Here is a 16,918-nt window from a genome sequence, read left to right as displayed (position 1 = left end):
TTAATTAATAAATTCAACTTAGGGCCTGTTCATATTTACTGAATTGAGCCGAGCTGAACTGAACTGAAAGTAAATATGAACAGACCCTTAGTAAATCAAAACAGATCCTTATTCCATTCTTTACTAACCATCGCTATTTTTTACTCTTATTAGGGCCCACCAATAGAGTATTTATAAATTGAAGTTGATCAAACAACAGAAAAACACAAGTCCTAAGTTTTAAACTTTAACTAAAAAAAAAAGGGTCTAATCTCCACATGCAAGTGAAGTTGAACTCAAAGTCGAAATCCCATCATTCACAGCCTCTGATTCCTCAGCGCGGGATTCACAGACATTCACCCATACCTAGAGAGAGAAAACTCCTACAAGAGAGAGAAAATGTTAGAGTGAGAGTCATACTCTTTAACATCAACAAACACAAAAATTAGCGTCACTCAAACCCTAGAATTTCCATTCTTAGGGTTCCTCCTTTTCTTTCAATTCAATTTTGCTTTCTTCCGATCTTTTTATCAAGTTTTTTTCAACTATTTTTTTATTGTTCGATTTCTTCGAATTAGGTCAATTCCTGCGGAATTCACATCTGGGGTTTGATTTGTTGTAAGTTAAGGTGCCTATTTTTGAACTGCTGACCTGCAATTTAGCTCAGAATTTTAAGTTTTTCAGGTAATTTTTGGTTAATTTTGTATAGAATTTTTATTTCTAGCTTCAATTTTACCTGATTTTTTTTCTACTGTAGCGCCTGATTTTTGTATACTTATTTTTTGGGTTTAATTTTCTGGGTGAAGGATGCCTGAAAAAATGTGTAGAATGTCGGATAAAGAAAAGAGTAGAATTGCTGAAAAAAGTAAGTTATATTTCCTCTTGCTGTCATTGTTGTGATTGTTTCATTACTTTGTTATGTCAAATTTATTCCCATATTTTTTTTTTGAAGTTTTTTGTTTGATTTTGTTTCAGTGTCTGAATTCATATTGTTAATGGGGTACAATGCTGATTTTCAAGTTGTTATTGCGAAGGAACTTGGTCGGCATATATGGATGAGTTCAGAAAATCTAGGTAGAAAACAATGTAGAGAGCTTTTGTATCTTTTGTACATGGCTGATAGCGCGACATTGTTATCCTATACGGTTTCCTTGGGGAAGATTATTTGGTGTAATCATTTGAAGGCCAAAAGAAGGGCCCTCAAAAGGAAGCTTTTGGAGAAGATAAAACAGCGGGAACTCGGAAGAGAGAAGAGGAAGATGAAAGGAAGGGTGAGGTTAGTGGTAATGGTGAGCAGGGGAGGGAAGAAATGGAAAGCAGGCCCAGGATTGTGGGCTAGGATAGGATTTCACTTGAGGCCTAAATTTGTGTATAGGAATGCAAGGCGTAGGGTTGTAAAGCGCAATGTAGCGGTTGGTAGTCGGGTATACAGGCTTGCTCTTGCTATGGGTTTTCTGTCATTCCGTAATCTTTGTGTCACATCCGAGTGGGAATTTTGGGCTGTCTGCCTTGTTCAGCAAGTCTTTGGCTTTTGGAGGAGTATTGCAATTGGAGGAGGGTTGAGTAGTTCTTATACAAGTGTTGCTCATGAGTTTGGGTTGGATGTGGTTCCATGTGATGTTTTTGAGCGCCTTCAGAGCTGTTTTCGATGTTCTTCTACTACTCGCTATCCAGGTAATCAACTCTTAACAGATTTTGTAGATATATGTACTGATATTGTCAGATGCATCTATATTACGGTGCTCTTGGACCCTTTTCATTGTTCTGGAATTTGTATGATGGCTTACATATGTTCATTTTGAAGTGGCTGTGTAGTGTTCTAACTCTTCTAAGCTGCATCTGTTATTTACCAAACAATTCATGCATTGACCGTATATCTCAACTGTTAGGAACTGTATTTGAAATTTTGTGTGGTCTGATGCCACCTGCTTTGTTGTTTACTGTCATATGTTCTGTGAATCAAGCGTGCTTGCTTATGGTACTTGTTGGCCTTTTCTGTGTCTACTTTGCGAATGAATGGATATGACTTCAAACTATCCAGTGGAACGTCCTTCAGTCCTTGTTCCAAATCTTTTTTTTTCATGGGAATTAGTATAAATGACTTTGTGTTATCAAATTTGATTTTTATGGTATGAACTTGTAGAATATAATTAATCCCCAGAGTCTTTTGTGTTAAGTTCATGGGGAATTTTTTGGAAATCACTTATGTTTAATTACCACAACACAACAAAAGTTGTGGTAAGTTCTTAGCCTGTTCCTGCTTTAGAGATGGCAGTTGACTCTTTCTTAGCATGTCAATATTAGAACAGCGTTCATAAATCCAGCTTTACTACCTTGGAATTACTTCTTGTTTCATGCTTTTGAAACATACCCAGCCCTTTTCAGATTGTTTGTAGTGAATAATGGAATTGACATTGCTGGCATTCTGAAAGATATTTTGTGGGCGTAGGCATTGTCCAAGTCTTGACTAATCAAATCATATGATAGGTATACATATATTAGATTTTTTATTTTATTTTTTTTGGTATGAAAAAGCATCTTATGCACAACCAACATTTCATCTATTTTTATGGATGATGGTGGATAAATTGAAAATGCTTTAGCCAGGACTAAATTGTGGATAGACTGTTTAATTTTGGGATGAGACCTGTGGTTCATAGGATTTGAATTTTGGCTCATTTGAGAAACCATATCTTAACCATTACTGTTGCTCAGAAATACTAGTTCTTCTGAGAGTTCAACAATCTCCATAATATCTCAAGTTAGTTAAGATAAGGCTTCAAAAAGGGATTTTCAAAAGCTTTTCCTAACTCAGTGCTAAGCAGTAGTTTCCTGTTTCCTTTTACAGTGATTCGTGTATTTTGGATTTTCTACTTCCTAACTCTATCCAAATGAGTATGTAGCATTGGAATTAGTAAATCATTTTCTTAACTTGTTCACTTTAAATCATGAATCAGTTGATAGTTAGTTCTGATAAGTTGATGACATCGCCGATTTGTCGCTGTAGTTCACAAATCTCATGTAGCCTTCAGTTGGTAGTTAGTTTCTCTGTCAGTTGTCAAGATTAGCAGCCCATTGATAATTTGAGTCTTACTGTAGCAGCAAATGAACTCTGGATTTCCGTTTTGTTACTTTGGTTTCAGTGACACATGATAAGGATTGATGTATCCATTAGTTTTTTGAACCACAATTAATAACCACTTTTCTTGAAGACCCCTTTTCCTAAGAGTGACAAAGGGGGTGGGGGGTCATGATCTGTGAACCAATTTTCTTCTAATTGTCAATTCCCAATACTACTTATTGTCTTGCTGCCTTTTTTCTCCAAGATATATTCCAATTGCTAACTGTAATTATGCTGAATGCTGCAAACTTCTAATACTACCTCCGATTTTTTTAGTTGCAACTTTGGGGTAGACCTGACAAATGGGTCACTCAGGTCGGGTCGATTCGGGTCAACTTCGGGTCAGGATTCGGGTCCAATTCGGGTCGGGTATGTTCGGATGGGGTCGATTTCGGGTCAAGTATGTTAGGTCATATTCGGGTCAGGTCAAAATCTGGTCGGGTCATGTTCGGGTTGTTTCATTTGTAAATCAAGCTCAAATCAATAATTTTATGCGCAGTATATATTTTGTTATTTTATAACACTACCAATTCAGTTTATGAGCTTATTTACGATTAAAGATGAACAATTTGGGTTATTTTTGGCAAGACATTTTAAGTTCAATTATAAGGTAATTTTAGTTTAGGACATTTCGGGTATCAGGTTTATTCGGGTCAATTTCGGGTATCGGGTCTGTTCGGATCAAACAATTTGGGTCAATTTCGGGTCGAGTCAACTTCGGGTCGGGTCAACTTCGGGTGTCGGGTTAGGATCGGTTCAACTCCATTTTCGGGTCGGGTATGGGTTGGGTCGGGTTAATTTCGGGTTCTGGGTCATTTCGGGTCAATGTTTTTGGGTCAATTTCGGGTCACGAGTCGGGTCATCGGGTCTGGGTCAGGATTGCCAAGTCTACTTTGGGGTATTATTTGTGAGATAAATCGGAGGTAATATTTTTTTTTGATGTTCAGCATTGTCTTCAAAACTGAATTATAAGTGTCACCTGCAGGTCACTTGTCTTTTCCTGCTCTGTATTCTGAACCTCTGATGTCACCTAGTTCTCTCGCTGATGCTTCTACATTTTATTTAGAGCCAAGCTTGCTTGGTCCTGTTTCATGTCATTTCACTCTATCATTGGCTCATGGCTTTTTATGTAGTTATGATACACAGAGTTGTTTCATGTACTTTGCTTTGGCAGTTTTTCCCTACCCTAACCTATATTCTTTCGTTGCGTTATCAGCTATTTTTTTCGTGGACAAATTTATTGGACTCACTTACAAAGAATATGTAAATCTTACTAGTTCACTTGGACATAAATAGATTAATTAGAATTCCACCGTCTCTCTCTCTCTCTCTCTTAGTGGTTGGTTGTGTGTAATTGCTCAATTGTTGTATTTTTGTACGATTGTGCACTTTTCCATATGGAAGGGTGCATATTCTTTGCTGTGAAAATCTTTTTAATTGTTGTGAATTTTGTTAGCTGGAAATTTTATATTAATACGAAGTGTGATATAATATGACTATTAAACATTGGCCGTGAGCAAATTGTGATTTAGTTATCATGTAGCTCAATCATCTCGAAGGCCTGTCTGCCTTCATTCTATTTTTCTTCCTTTAATGAAGATGATCTTGTTTAAATGCAGGGTATGGAAGAGAATTTCCATAGGGCTGGAGATATGAGCTTGTGAAGGTTTTCACTGACGTGGATGTAAAGGGGCTCCTACTGGGATGCATTAGTCGTGTTTGTGTCTGATCTGACTGGATAACTGAAGAAAGAGTTTCCTGCTTTTCATATTGAGGATGCGGCATTTTAATGGCATAACTAATGTAGGTACTGGAGAACCCTGCGCTTTGTTGGTTAGGATTAACTGATGTAAATATGATACACAAGAATGAAGAACATGAGATTGAGATGGAAGAGCTTAGATGTGAAATTGTAAACATAATCTTACTTTTCAGTCCGAATTGATACATACTGTATGAAATGCAAAGCCTGTATTAAATGTGTTCAGCTGGATGAAGATTTAGTTACTTTGGTAGGTACTGCCTTTCGGTGGGAAAGTGAAATGCTGTCCTGAATCTTATGTAGGTCATTTTTGGTGCCCTTTATTTTTGTGTTGGTGAGAGAGTTCTTCTCAGGTCTTTTCCCAGGTTAGTCACTTGTATGTTTACTGCAAGGGACGGGTCACATATTTTTCCATGTCAAACATGCATTGTCTATATAATATGGTCTAATTGAGATGGAATTTCCTTTCTGAATGTTGAAACTTGTAGATTTTGAGTTGATAGTTTTAGAATAAAAAATACTCCGTAAAGTCGTAGGCATAAATACGCGAAATACTGAGTTTTTCAAGAATTGCATCTATGGAGCATGGAGGGATGAGTCTTGTAATTTTTTTTCTTTTCGTACAGTAGGAGACTCACTTGAGGGGGGAGAAGAAAAATCTCTTGAAGGAGCCGAGTTATGTGATTATTGGGTCAGGCTGTTTTTTCATTATAACTTACGACCGTCTCATTTTCGTAGTTTTTGGTTGGTTTTCCATGTCACTTGAAAATCCAACATGTTAACTTCTCTCATCCATAAACATCAAATCTTTTAGATAAGACGATAAGCCCACGTTGCACAGGAACTCACACACTTATGTCTTTTCCCCATTAATTATCTTCTTTCCTTCTCTTTCTCTCTCTTCTCCTTTCCTCCATACACTAGAGCTAAACCATGGCAGCTTCTACTTTGATCACCCCAACTTCCAAGCTGAAACCCCTTTCCCCAACGCCAATCAAGTCCAAGCTCGTCACTGCCACCATGACCTCGGTTGCCCCATCAACGTCCGCCTCGGCCTCTGCTCCCACTATCCTAACCCGGCGACAACTCACCATTACTGCAGTCACTGCTGCCATTCTCTCTCCTCTAATCTCACCCTCTGCGCAAGCCGCTGAAGACGAGGAATATGTGAAGGAGACCCAAGAGGTGATCAGCAAGGTTCGGACTACGCTGACTAAGGATAAAACTGACCCTGATGTGGCTGATGCTGTAGCAGACCTCAGAGCCACTTCCAACTTCTGGGTGGCTAAGTATAGGAAAGAGAAATCCCTTCTAGGCCGGCCATCATTCCGGGATATGTATTCCGCCCTCAACGCCGTCTCCGGCCATTACATTAGTTTTGGGCCTACTTCTCCAATACCTGCAAAGAGAAGAGCTAGAATCTTGGAGGAGATGGACAGTGCAGAGAAGGCTCTACTAAGAGGAAGATGAGCTTCTTTTTCTTTTTCTTTTATCCACCTCCCTTTTGTCCTTTATTTGTATTCATAATTTTACCATAATCTATGTACCGGAAATCTATATTTGAGGTTAAGGTGAGATGTGAATTGTGACAAGTAATATATGGATTCTTGCAATCGACCATATTCGTGGCACAACATTGTTAATTCTCAGGCCAAGGGTAACCAGCTTCCCATGTGGACTAGTAGTAAGAGAATAAAACCTCTGAAGTCTATGTCTAGGGGTTCAAGCATTGGTACCACCTCTCTTTCTCTCCTCTCTCTAAAAAACCTAGCCAAGGGTAACACATAATTCACTTAATAGTCTATTGGTTATACTTTTTAAACATGATCTATGTCCATAACTCGCTCTATCGCGTACAGACGGACTTTGGAGAGAAATTGTTATGATGCATATTGTCAATGTTTCTGTTCCTCATGCCTTCATTTTCACTTCCACCATGGCTCGAACGTGTATGAATTCGTTTATATCTCACAATTTTCGTAAATATGTTACCTTGTTATGAAATATTTGTGGATATCCATTATCCTCCTTTGTATCATTCCGGAACAATCTAGATCTAGGGTTATCCAATCAAACCCTAATATATTGTATGTATATATACACCTTATCATATGGAATAAGATACACAGATTTATTCTCTCCTCAATTCTTCTCTTATTCCCTTTATTCCACAACACGTTATCAGCACCAAATCTAACCAAATGAGCATAATATCAAGGGAAGTCTTAGATTGTTAATCTCGATATTGGCAATCAAAGTAACCGTAAAATTCAATACGATGGACTCGTTTGATTGATTAACCGCAAATATTAATGCTGCCAAAGGTACGCTTATTTCTGTTTTTGACGACATGCTAAAATCATACTCTAGTAGTTATACACCTTTTGTATGTAAGCCACAATTAGAATTTAGAATTAGATTATTGACGATTAATCGATTGAATGGATTACCTAGAGTATTAGATCTGATAGTCAAAGGTCCACATATGATTTATTATTTCATCAATTAATTTGTTCTGAATAATTTCTTGATTGATAATAATTTCTTGAGTGATAGTATCCTTGAAGATAAAATTTTGGATCAGATTTAATTTGGGCAATATTATATGCTGACAATGGTTTTCATCCATTCAAATTGCATAATTAATAATAATGACCATTACGCCTCCTCATAATCTATGTATGTTTGTTGTTTCGTTTTGCCAGAGTATATTATATAGTTAAGCACAAATTTCATCTACTATATCTAATTGGATCCATGTTTAAGATTAAATAGTTTATATATATATATATATATATATATATATATATATATATATATATATATATATATATATATATATATATATATATTAGTCTGTGTCGCTTGCCTTTAGCCTCATATTAGACAATGTTTATTTACTGTATTTGTTTGGTATCTTTCAAATCATGTCATGATTTTGATGATAGGATTGACATAATCTTAGTGATAATATCTTTTTATTATCCTCCTTAATTATCTCCTATAAACTAGATGTACATATCTACCATTACTCCCTAGATTGACGTTGACTTATATTCTCAAGCTTTATGAAGGAAATCATCAATAAAACATTCTCTACACTTGTATCCTATGTTGCTCGTACTTGATTATTCTTTAATTCACACACATGTATCATGAACTATATCCCAACACTGTTGCAATTATTAATCCTTTATGGATGTCATTATGTGTCAATTTTATTCTATGTCTAATAACTCGTGATGGCTACTTATGGCTACTTAGCATTGCTCTCATGATCTTATGTACCTGATGTGGTTAATTATTCGATTTGTTTATAATTCTACCATGTATGCAGTAGCATTATAATTATAGTACTCTATTAAACCTATTACTTTCATTCATGATTATGTGAGTGGAGAGAGAGAAATGATTGAAAAAAAAAAATTAGATAAATAAAACCGAGCAAGTATATTGTTTGCGGAATAGATGGTTTTATAAGCATGATTAAGTTATTATATGATGTTTCTTATATATGACATCAGATTCTTATACATGATAATTAATTATAATGGTTAATAACCATGACACCGCTATTATATGAGATACTTATGATTTACTTTGAAGTGGATAATAAGACAAGGAGTGTATTACTAGTAATTTTATTTCCTTAAGTATAATATGAAAACATACATAATGTACATGATGACTTACAAATGTCCAACAATAGTTTCTAAGGTATGTTGTTGGCTATATTATCCTCCGTAAGCAAAACCAATGTATGTAAAGTGAAAATAAATACATAAATAAATACTTTGAACAATCGATATATTATTATATGGTCTTTGAGTGGATATCCTTGATTCCAACTTTGGGTTAAAAGTGGAGATCCTTGATCCCAACTAGACTATTAGCTCATTCCCAGAAGTGAATGAGCAATCTCAAGATTGAAACAATAATAATAATATAAGCATGTTTGCATGATGTTATTTTGATATAATTCATTGAAAATTCATGAGAATTACCAAAACGATTACATATATTAGCTATTTGAGCAAGAAATAGTGTTATGAGTTAAGAAATTAATCCACAACATTACTTGTGAGCAACTTATTTAAAAGTATATTTATTATGCCCACACTTATAAGAGCTAAATATGATTAATATAATTGGGCTAGAGAAAAATAATAACTTTGCTTTGTTTGATACATGCATTGCTAAAAGAATTTATGGCTTGAGAAGAAGATGAATTTAAAGATTGTTGGACTAGTTTTATACCCCCATATGCAAGGAGTAGGGGGAGATAGTGTTTATTCCACTGTTTTTATGTAATCCTTGCACATGAATAATTAAATATGTTAATGGTCAGTTTGGTACATACACTAGCCTAAACATCAATAATTTATTTAATAGAGGTGGTCACATGATAATCAAATATTTAGCATGATACCATCCTGAAGATGGATATGAATAAATGTCATTACCTATATAATAGCTATAAATGTACATATTAAGTTGATGTCCTAGGTGGACAAGATCATTTGCTATATATTGAACTAGCACACCTGAAGTGTGGTAATGCAAAAGGTTACAACGATAAGAATCCTTGGAACAGGAAAGAAGCACTAATTGACAATGACAAATTTGAGAAAGCTAAGTGACACATTTTATGTATATCCTGAAGAGATCATTTCTAATACATTAAAATGTGATATGATTATATAAAGTACTCTAGAAGAGTATAAAATGTTTTCCAACAAGGTTAACATGTATCAAGATTACAATCAATGCTCCAGTGGAGTATGAGTATTAGTTAATTGTCTTGCCAATTGTAGAAAGAAACACACTGGTGTACTTATATCACATCATTTTCATGGCCATGCATAAAGTATCTCTAATAAGGTGATCACCAATATTATAAAACTGATCATAATTTAAATACTAACACTAGGTGAAAAAAGTGCTTTGGCAGCGGTTCAAACCCGGTCTAAGGCACCGGTTTGAACCGCTGCCTATGTGGGGGGTGCCAAATACCCCCTTTTTAGCACCGGTTCAAAACCGGTGCCATATATTCAATTAGGCACCGGTTAACCGGTGCCAAAAATGAACCAAAATATTTATTTCATTGGTTTTGGCACCGGTTAACCGGTGCCAAAACTGCCCAAATTTTTTTTTATTTTTTGTTTTGTTTTGTTTTGTTTTTGTTCTTGTTCTTTGTTCACTTGAAAATTGGCAGAAAACTAATACAACACCAATTATAACATTAATTCATAATCAGTAATAACACACCAAATATAATTGAAATTCATAATCACCAAAATGTTACATAATACATTAATACATAATATAATTGAAATTTATAATCAGTAGTTTTACACTTGCCTAAAAAAAAAAAACCAAATGGATTCGACGAACGAGCTCAGTAGCTGAATTGCAGAAGCAAAGTATCGGCCATCAATTTTCGACGAAGATAACTCACGAACTGAAAATTGAAAAAAAAAAACAAAAACGATTATATTAAGATAATTATACCCACAAAACACAAAATTATAAAAAATAAAATTGAAAAAAAAATACAAAATCCCCAAAAAAAAAACAACCCAGAAACTCAAAATAAAAAAAAAAATACACATACATGTAATTAAAAAAAATACCCAAAAAACACATGCATGTAATTAAAATTGATTAATCAACCCAAAATTAAACCTAGAAAAACGAGAACAAATCGAATTAAAATACAAAACCCATTAAATTCGGATAATTATACCCACAAAAATCGAATTAAAATCCAAAAATTGATTAAATAAACCCAGAAAAATCGATTAAAATCCAAAACGATTACTTAAACCCTAAATTCCATCCAATATAATCAATTAAAATCGAATTAAACTTATAAATTAAACCATAACCTTGTATAAATTATACCAAAAAAAAAAAAAACATGCATGTAATTAAAAAAAACCCAAAAAAAAACACATGCATGTAATTAAAATTGATTAATCAACCCAAAATTAAACCCAGAAAAAACGAGAACAAATCGAATTAAAATACAAAACCCATTAAATTCGGATAATTATACCCACAAAAATCGAATTAAAATCCAAAAATCGATTAAATAAACCCAGAAAAATTGATTAAAATCCAAAATTGATTACTTTAAACCCTAAATTAAATCCAACAAAATCGATTAAAATCAAATTAAATCCTAACCTCGTATAAATTATACCCAGAAATTGTCGGTGGGATTTGCGGCGGCCGTCGACCTTTGTGGTGGTGGCGGCGGCTTTGCGGCAGTGGTGATGTTGTGGTGGTGGGCTTTGTGGCGGTGGTCGAATTTGTGGTGGTGTAGATCAAAGAAAGAGAGGAGATCGAAGAAGCTAGGGAGAGGAGATGAAAGAAGATCGGTTTAGAGAGAGGAGCTAGATCGAATATGCATGGGAGATGAAGATCAATAAGGGAGATGAGAGGAGAGAGAAGGGAGAGGAGGAGAAGGGAGAGAGGAGAGAGAAGGAGATCAGAGGGAATGAAATAAAAAGAGGCGGAGTGAGAAATTTTTTTAGGGTTTATTATGTGAATTGAACCTTTTTTTTTAACATCTTATGGAACCGGTTCAAACCGGTGCCATTTGTAATTTTGGCACCGGTTTGATCTGAACCGGTGCCATTTCTCTTTGTCTAAAAACTCGCCCATTTTTAGGCCGATTTTTGGCACCGGTTTGGCCTGAACCGGTGCCATTTGGGGGTTGCCTTTTTGTATTTTTCTACTAGTGTAAAGCAAAAGTGATTGGATGTGATAATTAATAATTAGGCCATCCGGGGTTTAATAAATTCCCGTTATGAAAACCTAAAGTTTCATTTGATATGAAAGAAATAATGTGCTGACGCTCTCTCATGTTAAATATATGAAATAAATTGAATGGCAAGACATAACATTGAGATTGAGCTATATTTAGATTGTGATTTTTAATAGTTTGTGTAAAAAGAAAAGTTCAAGAGATAATATATTGGTCAATCTGAATAATTGGTGACCAGAAGTTCACTAGAATAATTTATATGTTGACAAATATTAGGTAACCAAAAGCTCACCACGTACAAATTACATGTGAAAATTTTAAGTAACTAGTGTTACTATCAACGTTTCTACTGATCCCGAAGATCACCACCTAGTGAAATTACAAAAAAAAAAAAAGTTTATATTTGTATAACAATTCTCTTGATTGGGGCTATTGTATGTCAGCACATAAGAAATAGAAAAGAAGGAAATTCAACTGCACAACATATGTCTCCCCATTGATGTTGAATTATTGATCTCCTGAAGAGAACAAATTGTGAAAGATTTAATAATAAATACATATGTATTATGCAATGTATAGTTAATGAAGAAATAATTTAAAATTGCTCTCTAGAAGAGATAAAAGATTATTTTAATATAATTATTCTGAGAGATAAATTTTGTTGATTATGATCCTCCCATGAAATGAATTTTATTGTAAATTTGTATACTAAGTTGGTGAAGAACTGTGATGCCCCTATATATGAGATATTTTACCAACTTAGGGGGAGAATTGGAGTAAGTTGGCAAAAATTAGTTAAACTGATGATCCCTATATAAATAATGGTAATTTGAAATGTTTTCTAGCCAACTTTCGTCCATATGCTATCAAGATATGTTGCACATTTATGATTTGATTTGTATTCAGTTATGACTCATGTTGCATAGCGTTGAAGATACATTTTGGTCATATTAATTATGTGTATACATTGAGATAAAATCTTGCCAATTGTACTTGAATCACTACACCTGAAGTGTAGGTTGTATATGATCAGTTCCAAAATAAAGATATGTTTAATAGATATGATATTTGGCAAGATAGTGCAGTTAACACTAATAGTCTAATAGTATATAAATACCAAAGTGAATGAAATACCCTAAAAGTGGTATAGATATCTGAATTATTATTATAGATGGCCTATGATGTAAGAAAAATTATGATGGTACCAATGAAAAATGTATTCAGATATCATTGTCAAAATAGCATGAAAATTAAAATTGTACCTTGAGGAATTATATGATGATACCGGTATATGATGGAACCGATAAATAATGCATATGCATGATATAATGGACTAGTGAATAAGGGATCTGGAATATATGTCCATTTTAATGTCGACATGATGATAATAATAAAAGTTTATCATGGACCAGAAGTCCAAAGAAATATGGATTTTTAAAATCCACACTGTACAGTGTCTTGCATTATTTCGAGTCTTATTTATGTTCATATGCATGTGTGAGTCTTAGGTTTTTGGATTATTCATTGCATATGTTTGAAGTTGTAAATGCATTACTCATTGTATAAGTTGTTTATCATATTTTTATATATCATATTGCATGCTTTATTTTCTATATAATAATTGTGGTGTATGTCAATGTTCATTCAAAGTATAGTACGACATATTTACAACTTTGATGGAAAATTAGAAAGAAATACTTATGTTCCTATGGGCTTATACTTGTGATGAAAATATTGAAAACTTTGATTTAATAACATGTTGTGAATCATGTAAGAAGAGTTCTTGAAGAACTTATATACGACGTTTTTAAATAATCAGCCCTACAAATTTTTGAATATTACAATTATCAAACTCTTGAAAATTTTATGTGACTACATCATTGACATCTCAACATGAAGTTTGGGTATATAAGAGTTAGTGAGATTTACTATTTCTATACGTAGAAAAATTATCGTGTAGTTAATTATGAAACTTCTAAAGAAACGGGATACTTATGCGTGAGACTGTTTCTTATGGTCCAGAAGAACCATGATTAATGTATATAATTGCATATGTTATATTATAATTCATATGAGATTGAAGAACGACATTAATAATGTCAAGTTTTGTCTATTAATGAATGTTTGATCAAATAATAATTATAAATTTCTATTATTAACGACTTCTAGAAGAAGTCATAACTGCATAAGTTTAATTTTTAGAGATAAATACAAGTATGGTGAAATGAAGACACTTCACATGTTCACGTGAAGACCTGAAGAATTGAAGATGCAACTTCAACTTAGGAGAGTCGAAGATCAACGGATGATACTTTACTTACTACATATTAGAAGATATCCAAACATATTGGATTCATCGTTGCGGTACTAGAAGATCTCAAGTACAGTTATGTATTCAACAGGGGGAGAAAATACGCGCTACACTCTTTTCCCTTGACCATGGTTTTGTCCCAAATTGGGTTTTCCTGGTAAGGTTTTTAATGAGGTGGCATCTCGAGCGTATTACGAAGAATGATGTACTCTTTTTCCTTCACTATGTTTTTATCCCACAGGGTTTTTCTTAGTAAGGTTTTAATGAGGCACAGTCTTCGATAATGGACATCCAAGGGGGAGTGTTATGAAATATTTGTGGATATCCATTATCCTCCTTTGTATCATTCCGGAACAATCTAGATCTAGGGTTATCCAATCAAATCCTAATATATTGTATGTATATATACACCTTATCATATGGAATAAGATACACAGATTTATTCTCTCCTCAATTCTTCTCTTATTCCCTTTGTTTCACAACATACCCCAATTACTCTTGGTATAATTGAAAATTTGCTACTCTTAAGAGTCATTACTCTATACAATAATAGATGAGATTATATATTGAGTAAACTGATGTTGAAGTATAGTACACAGAGGAAAGGTAGTTGACCATTGCATTCTAGCCCGATCAAGCGCGGGTACAAGTGGTTTTTGATATGTTTGCCCAGTCGGGCACGAGTATAAAGTTGATGCCCGACCTAGTAGATGCTCGCCCAGTCGAGCTCGCATGTAAGTTGAGATTACGTATCACTTTTTTCTAGTCGGAAACCCAATTGGGCGTAGGGGTGAAACTAATTCGGTTTAAAACCAAACCAAACCGAAAACCTTACCAAATTAGAAATATGGTTTGATTTTTTTCCTTAAGTGGTTCGGTGCGGTTTGCAAAACCAAGAATCTAAAATATTATGGTTCGGTTTTGGTTTGAGGAATTGAAAAATCGAAAAATTGAAACCGAACCAAATTTTCGGCCCCAACCCCAAATAACCCTAAGCCCAACTCTAGTTCTAGCCAAAGTATACAAAGCCAAAAAAAAAAAAAAAAAAAATTTTACGATATAACCCGCAACTTTTAGAAATTCTACGCTGTGCCCTTACTTTTTTAAACTTCTATATAGTAACCCGCAAGTTCATTTAGTGACTATATAGTAACCTTGCCGTTATCTCACTGTTAATAAATTCCGTTAGTGGGGCCCACTCTCCAATTTTTAATATTTTTTTATTGATTTTTGCTCATTGTAAAATGTTCCGTTTAAGGTTGTGGGGCTATTTTGGCTCTAAAGGGTCCAAATTGAGCTTAGATTTGGCAAATATGAAACGTAAATACCTTGTTTTGCGTATTAAGAAATGTCTCGACTTGTGTGTTTACATTTTAATATGTAAAACGAGTTATTTACGTTTGTTTTTTTGACAAATCTAAGCTCAATTTGGACCCTTTATAACCAAAATAGCCCCCAAAACCTATAACGGACATTTTACAACGCGTAAAAATCAATAAAAAATATTAAAAATTGGAGAATGGGCCCCACTAACGGAATTTATTAACGGTGAGATAACGACAAGGTTACTATATAGTCACTAAATGAATTTGTGGGTTACGATATAAAAGTTTTAAAAAGTAAGGGCACATCGTAGAATTTCTAAAAGTAGCGGGTTATATTGTAGAATTTCCCAAAAATAAAAAAACTTAATCCATCTTTCTCCTCTCATTCTCTCTGACTCTCAATCTCTCATAGACTCAAACTCCACTCAGTTCCTCACTCCGCCGGCAACCGTCCACTGACCAAACTCCAAAGGTATGCTACTAATAATCTTTATAACTGCGATTCAATTGCAATTTTGCCTATTTGCTAAGCTCAATTGTTCAATTCGCCTATTAATCTATGTATGTTACTGCTTTGTCTGCTTTGCTGAGTTGCTGTATTGATTTATTTATTTATTTTATTTATTTATTTATTTTATTTATTATTATTTTTTTTAATATGTCCTAAACCAATGGCAACCAATGTGGAAGGTAAACCGAACACGAGACTGACCAAGTATCTCAAAATCTGATAAAACAAGAGGGAGCAAAAATTCAATGCGGTTTGGTTTGGTTTGGTTTATTTTTATTTTTTTAAGAAAACTGAAATCTAAAGTGGTTTGATTTTGTTCGGCTTCAAAGCCAAAATGGTGCGGTGTGGTTTACAAAATCCAAAAACTGAAATTTTGTGGTTCGGTTTTGTAGACACCCATTTGTGTCTCCCCAAAACCAAACCCGGTGATGAGTGCCTTTCACGTCAAATCATAAATCGAATGAAACGAAAGTGTGGAAAGGTCTAGTGTTGCGGAAAGTTTTATTTCTTTTCTCTTCTTCCTGTTTTTGAAAACTTTATTTTAAGAAAACAGCCAATCCAGTTTGGTTGGTCCATGATATGGGTCCAATAGTGGTGTAGTTGGATAGGGCTTGCAAAGACCTTTCCAACGATATATTATAAGCCCAATTCCGATGAATATTGAGGAAGTTATGGCCAATTTACTAAACTGGGCCCGGTTTGAGTTTTAAGTACGGCCTAATGATCTAGGGGAGGGCCTAATATAATTTATCATTCCTAATGCAATTAGGAATGGTTCTAGTCTTCTAGAACATTCTAGAAGGTTCTTTTCACTCTTAATTCAATTAGGACTCTTCAGAGTTTTAATTAGATCAAATAGCATTTTTGACTGAAATTATATTATTTTATCTTCCAGTACGGTAAGTTTATCAGATTTTCGAAAACGCGTTGAAAGCCGATTTGGCGTCCAACCCCAGGCCTTGGCGCATGGAACCAGGATTGGCGCCAGACGCCAGCATTGGCGCCTGACGCTAGCCACTGGTCCTGGCGCCAATGAGCCAGGTCTGGCGCCAAAGTGGTTTTGAGGTCTTCAGACTTTGTTTTGATAAATTATCTTTTTTGGATGATTTTCTCTATAAACATCGTATCGAAAACTCC

At 34.4% G+C, this 16,918-nt stretch overlaps 2 protein-coding genes across 2 annotated transcripts; both read left to right on the top strand.

Moving 5' to 3' along the window:
• Positions 1–207: 207 nt before the first annotated feature.
• On the top strand, positions 208–5,087 carry LOC145555765 (uncharacterized). The gene is made up of 4 exons (XM_081617491.1): positions 208–663; positions 786–844; positions 955–1,653; positions 4,720–5,087. The coding sequence occupies exons 2-4, from the start codon at positions 787–789 to the stop codon at positions 4,740–4,742; spliced, it is 780 nt and encodes a 259-aa protein (XP_081473617.1). The 5' UTR covers positions 208–663; position 786; the 3' UTR covers positions 4,743–5,087.
• A 622-nt stretch (positions 5,088–5,709) lies between these two features.
• On the top strand, positions 5,710–6,479 carry LOC145555776 (photosystem II repair protein PSB27-H1, chloroplastic-like). Its single transcript, XM_081617499.1, has one exon. The coding sequence runs from the start codon at positions 5,796–5,798 to the stop codon at positions 6,330–6,332; it is 537 nt and encodes a 178-aa protein (XP_081473625.1). The 5' UTR covers positions 5,710–5,795; the 3' UTR covers positions 6,333–6,479.
• The last annotated feature ends 10,439 nt before the right edge of the window (positions 6,480–16,918 follow it).

This window comes from Chenopodium album, chromosome 1 (assembly GCF_948465745.1).
Source record: "Chenopodium album chromosome 1, dcCheAlbu1.1, whole genome shotgun sequence".
NCBI lineage: Eukaryota > Viridiplantae > Streptophyta > Magnoliopsida > Caryophyllales > Amaranthaceae > Chenopodium > Chenopodium album.
The sequence above is the reverse complement of the archived record's forward strand: the minus strand, read 5'-3'. Positions and strand labels throughout refer to the sequence as shown.

Bases quoted from the DNA above. Each gene is read 5' to 3' on its own strand.
- LOC145555765 (XM_081617491.1), top strand. From the start codon at position 787: ATGCCTGAAAAAATGTGTAGAATGTCGGATAAAGAAAAGAGTAGAATT. The intron at 845-954 runs GTAAGTTATATT...ATTTTGTTTCAG, and splicing joins GAGTAGAATTGCTGAAAAAA to TGTCTGAATTCATATTGTTA. The intron at 1,654-4,719 runs GTAATCAACTCT...GTTTAAATGCAG, and splicing joins TTCTACTACTCGCTATCCAG to GGTATGGAAGAGAATTTCCA.
- LOC145555776 (XM_081617499.1), top strand. From the start codon at position 5,796: ATGGCAGCTTCTACTTTGATCACCCCAACTTCCAAGCTGAAACCCCTT.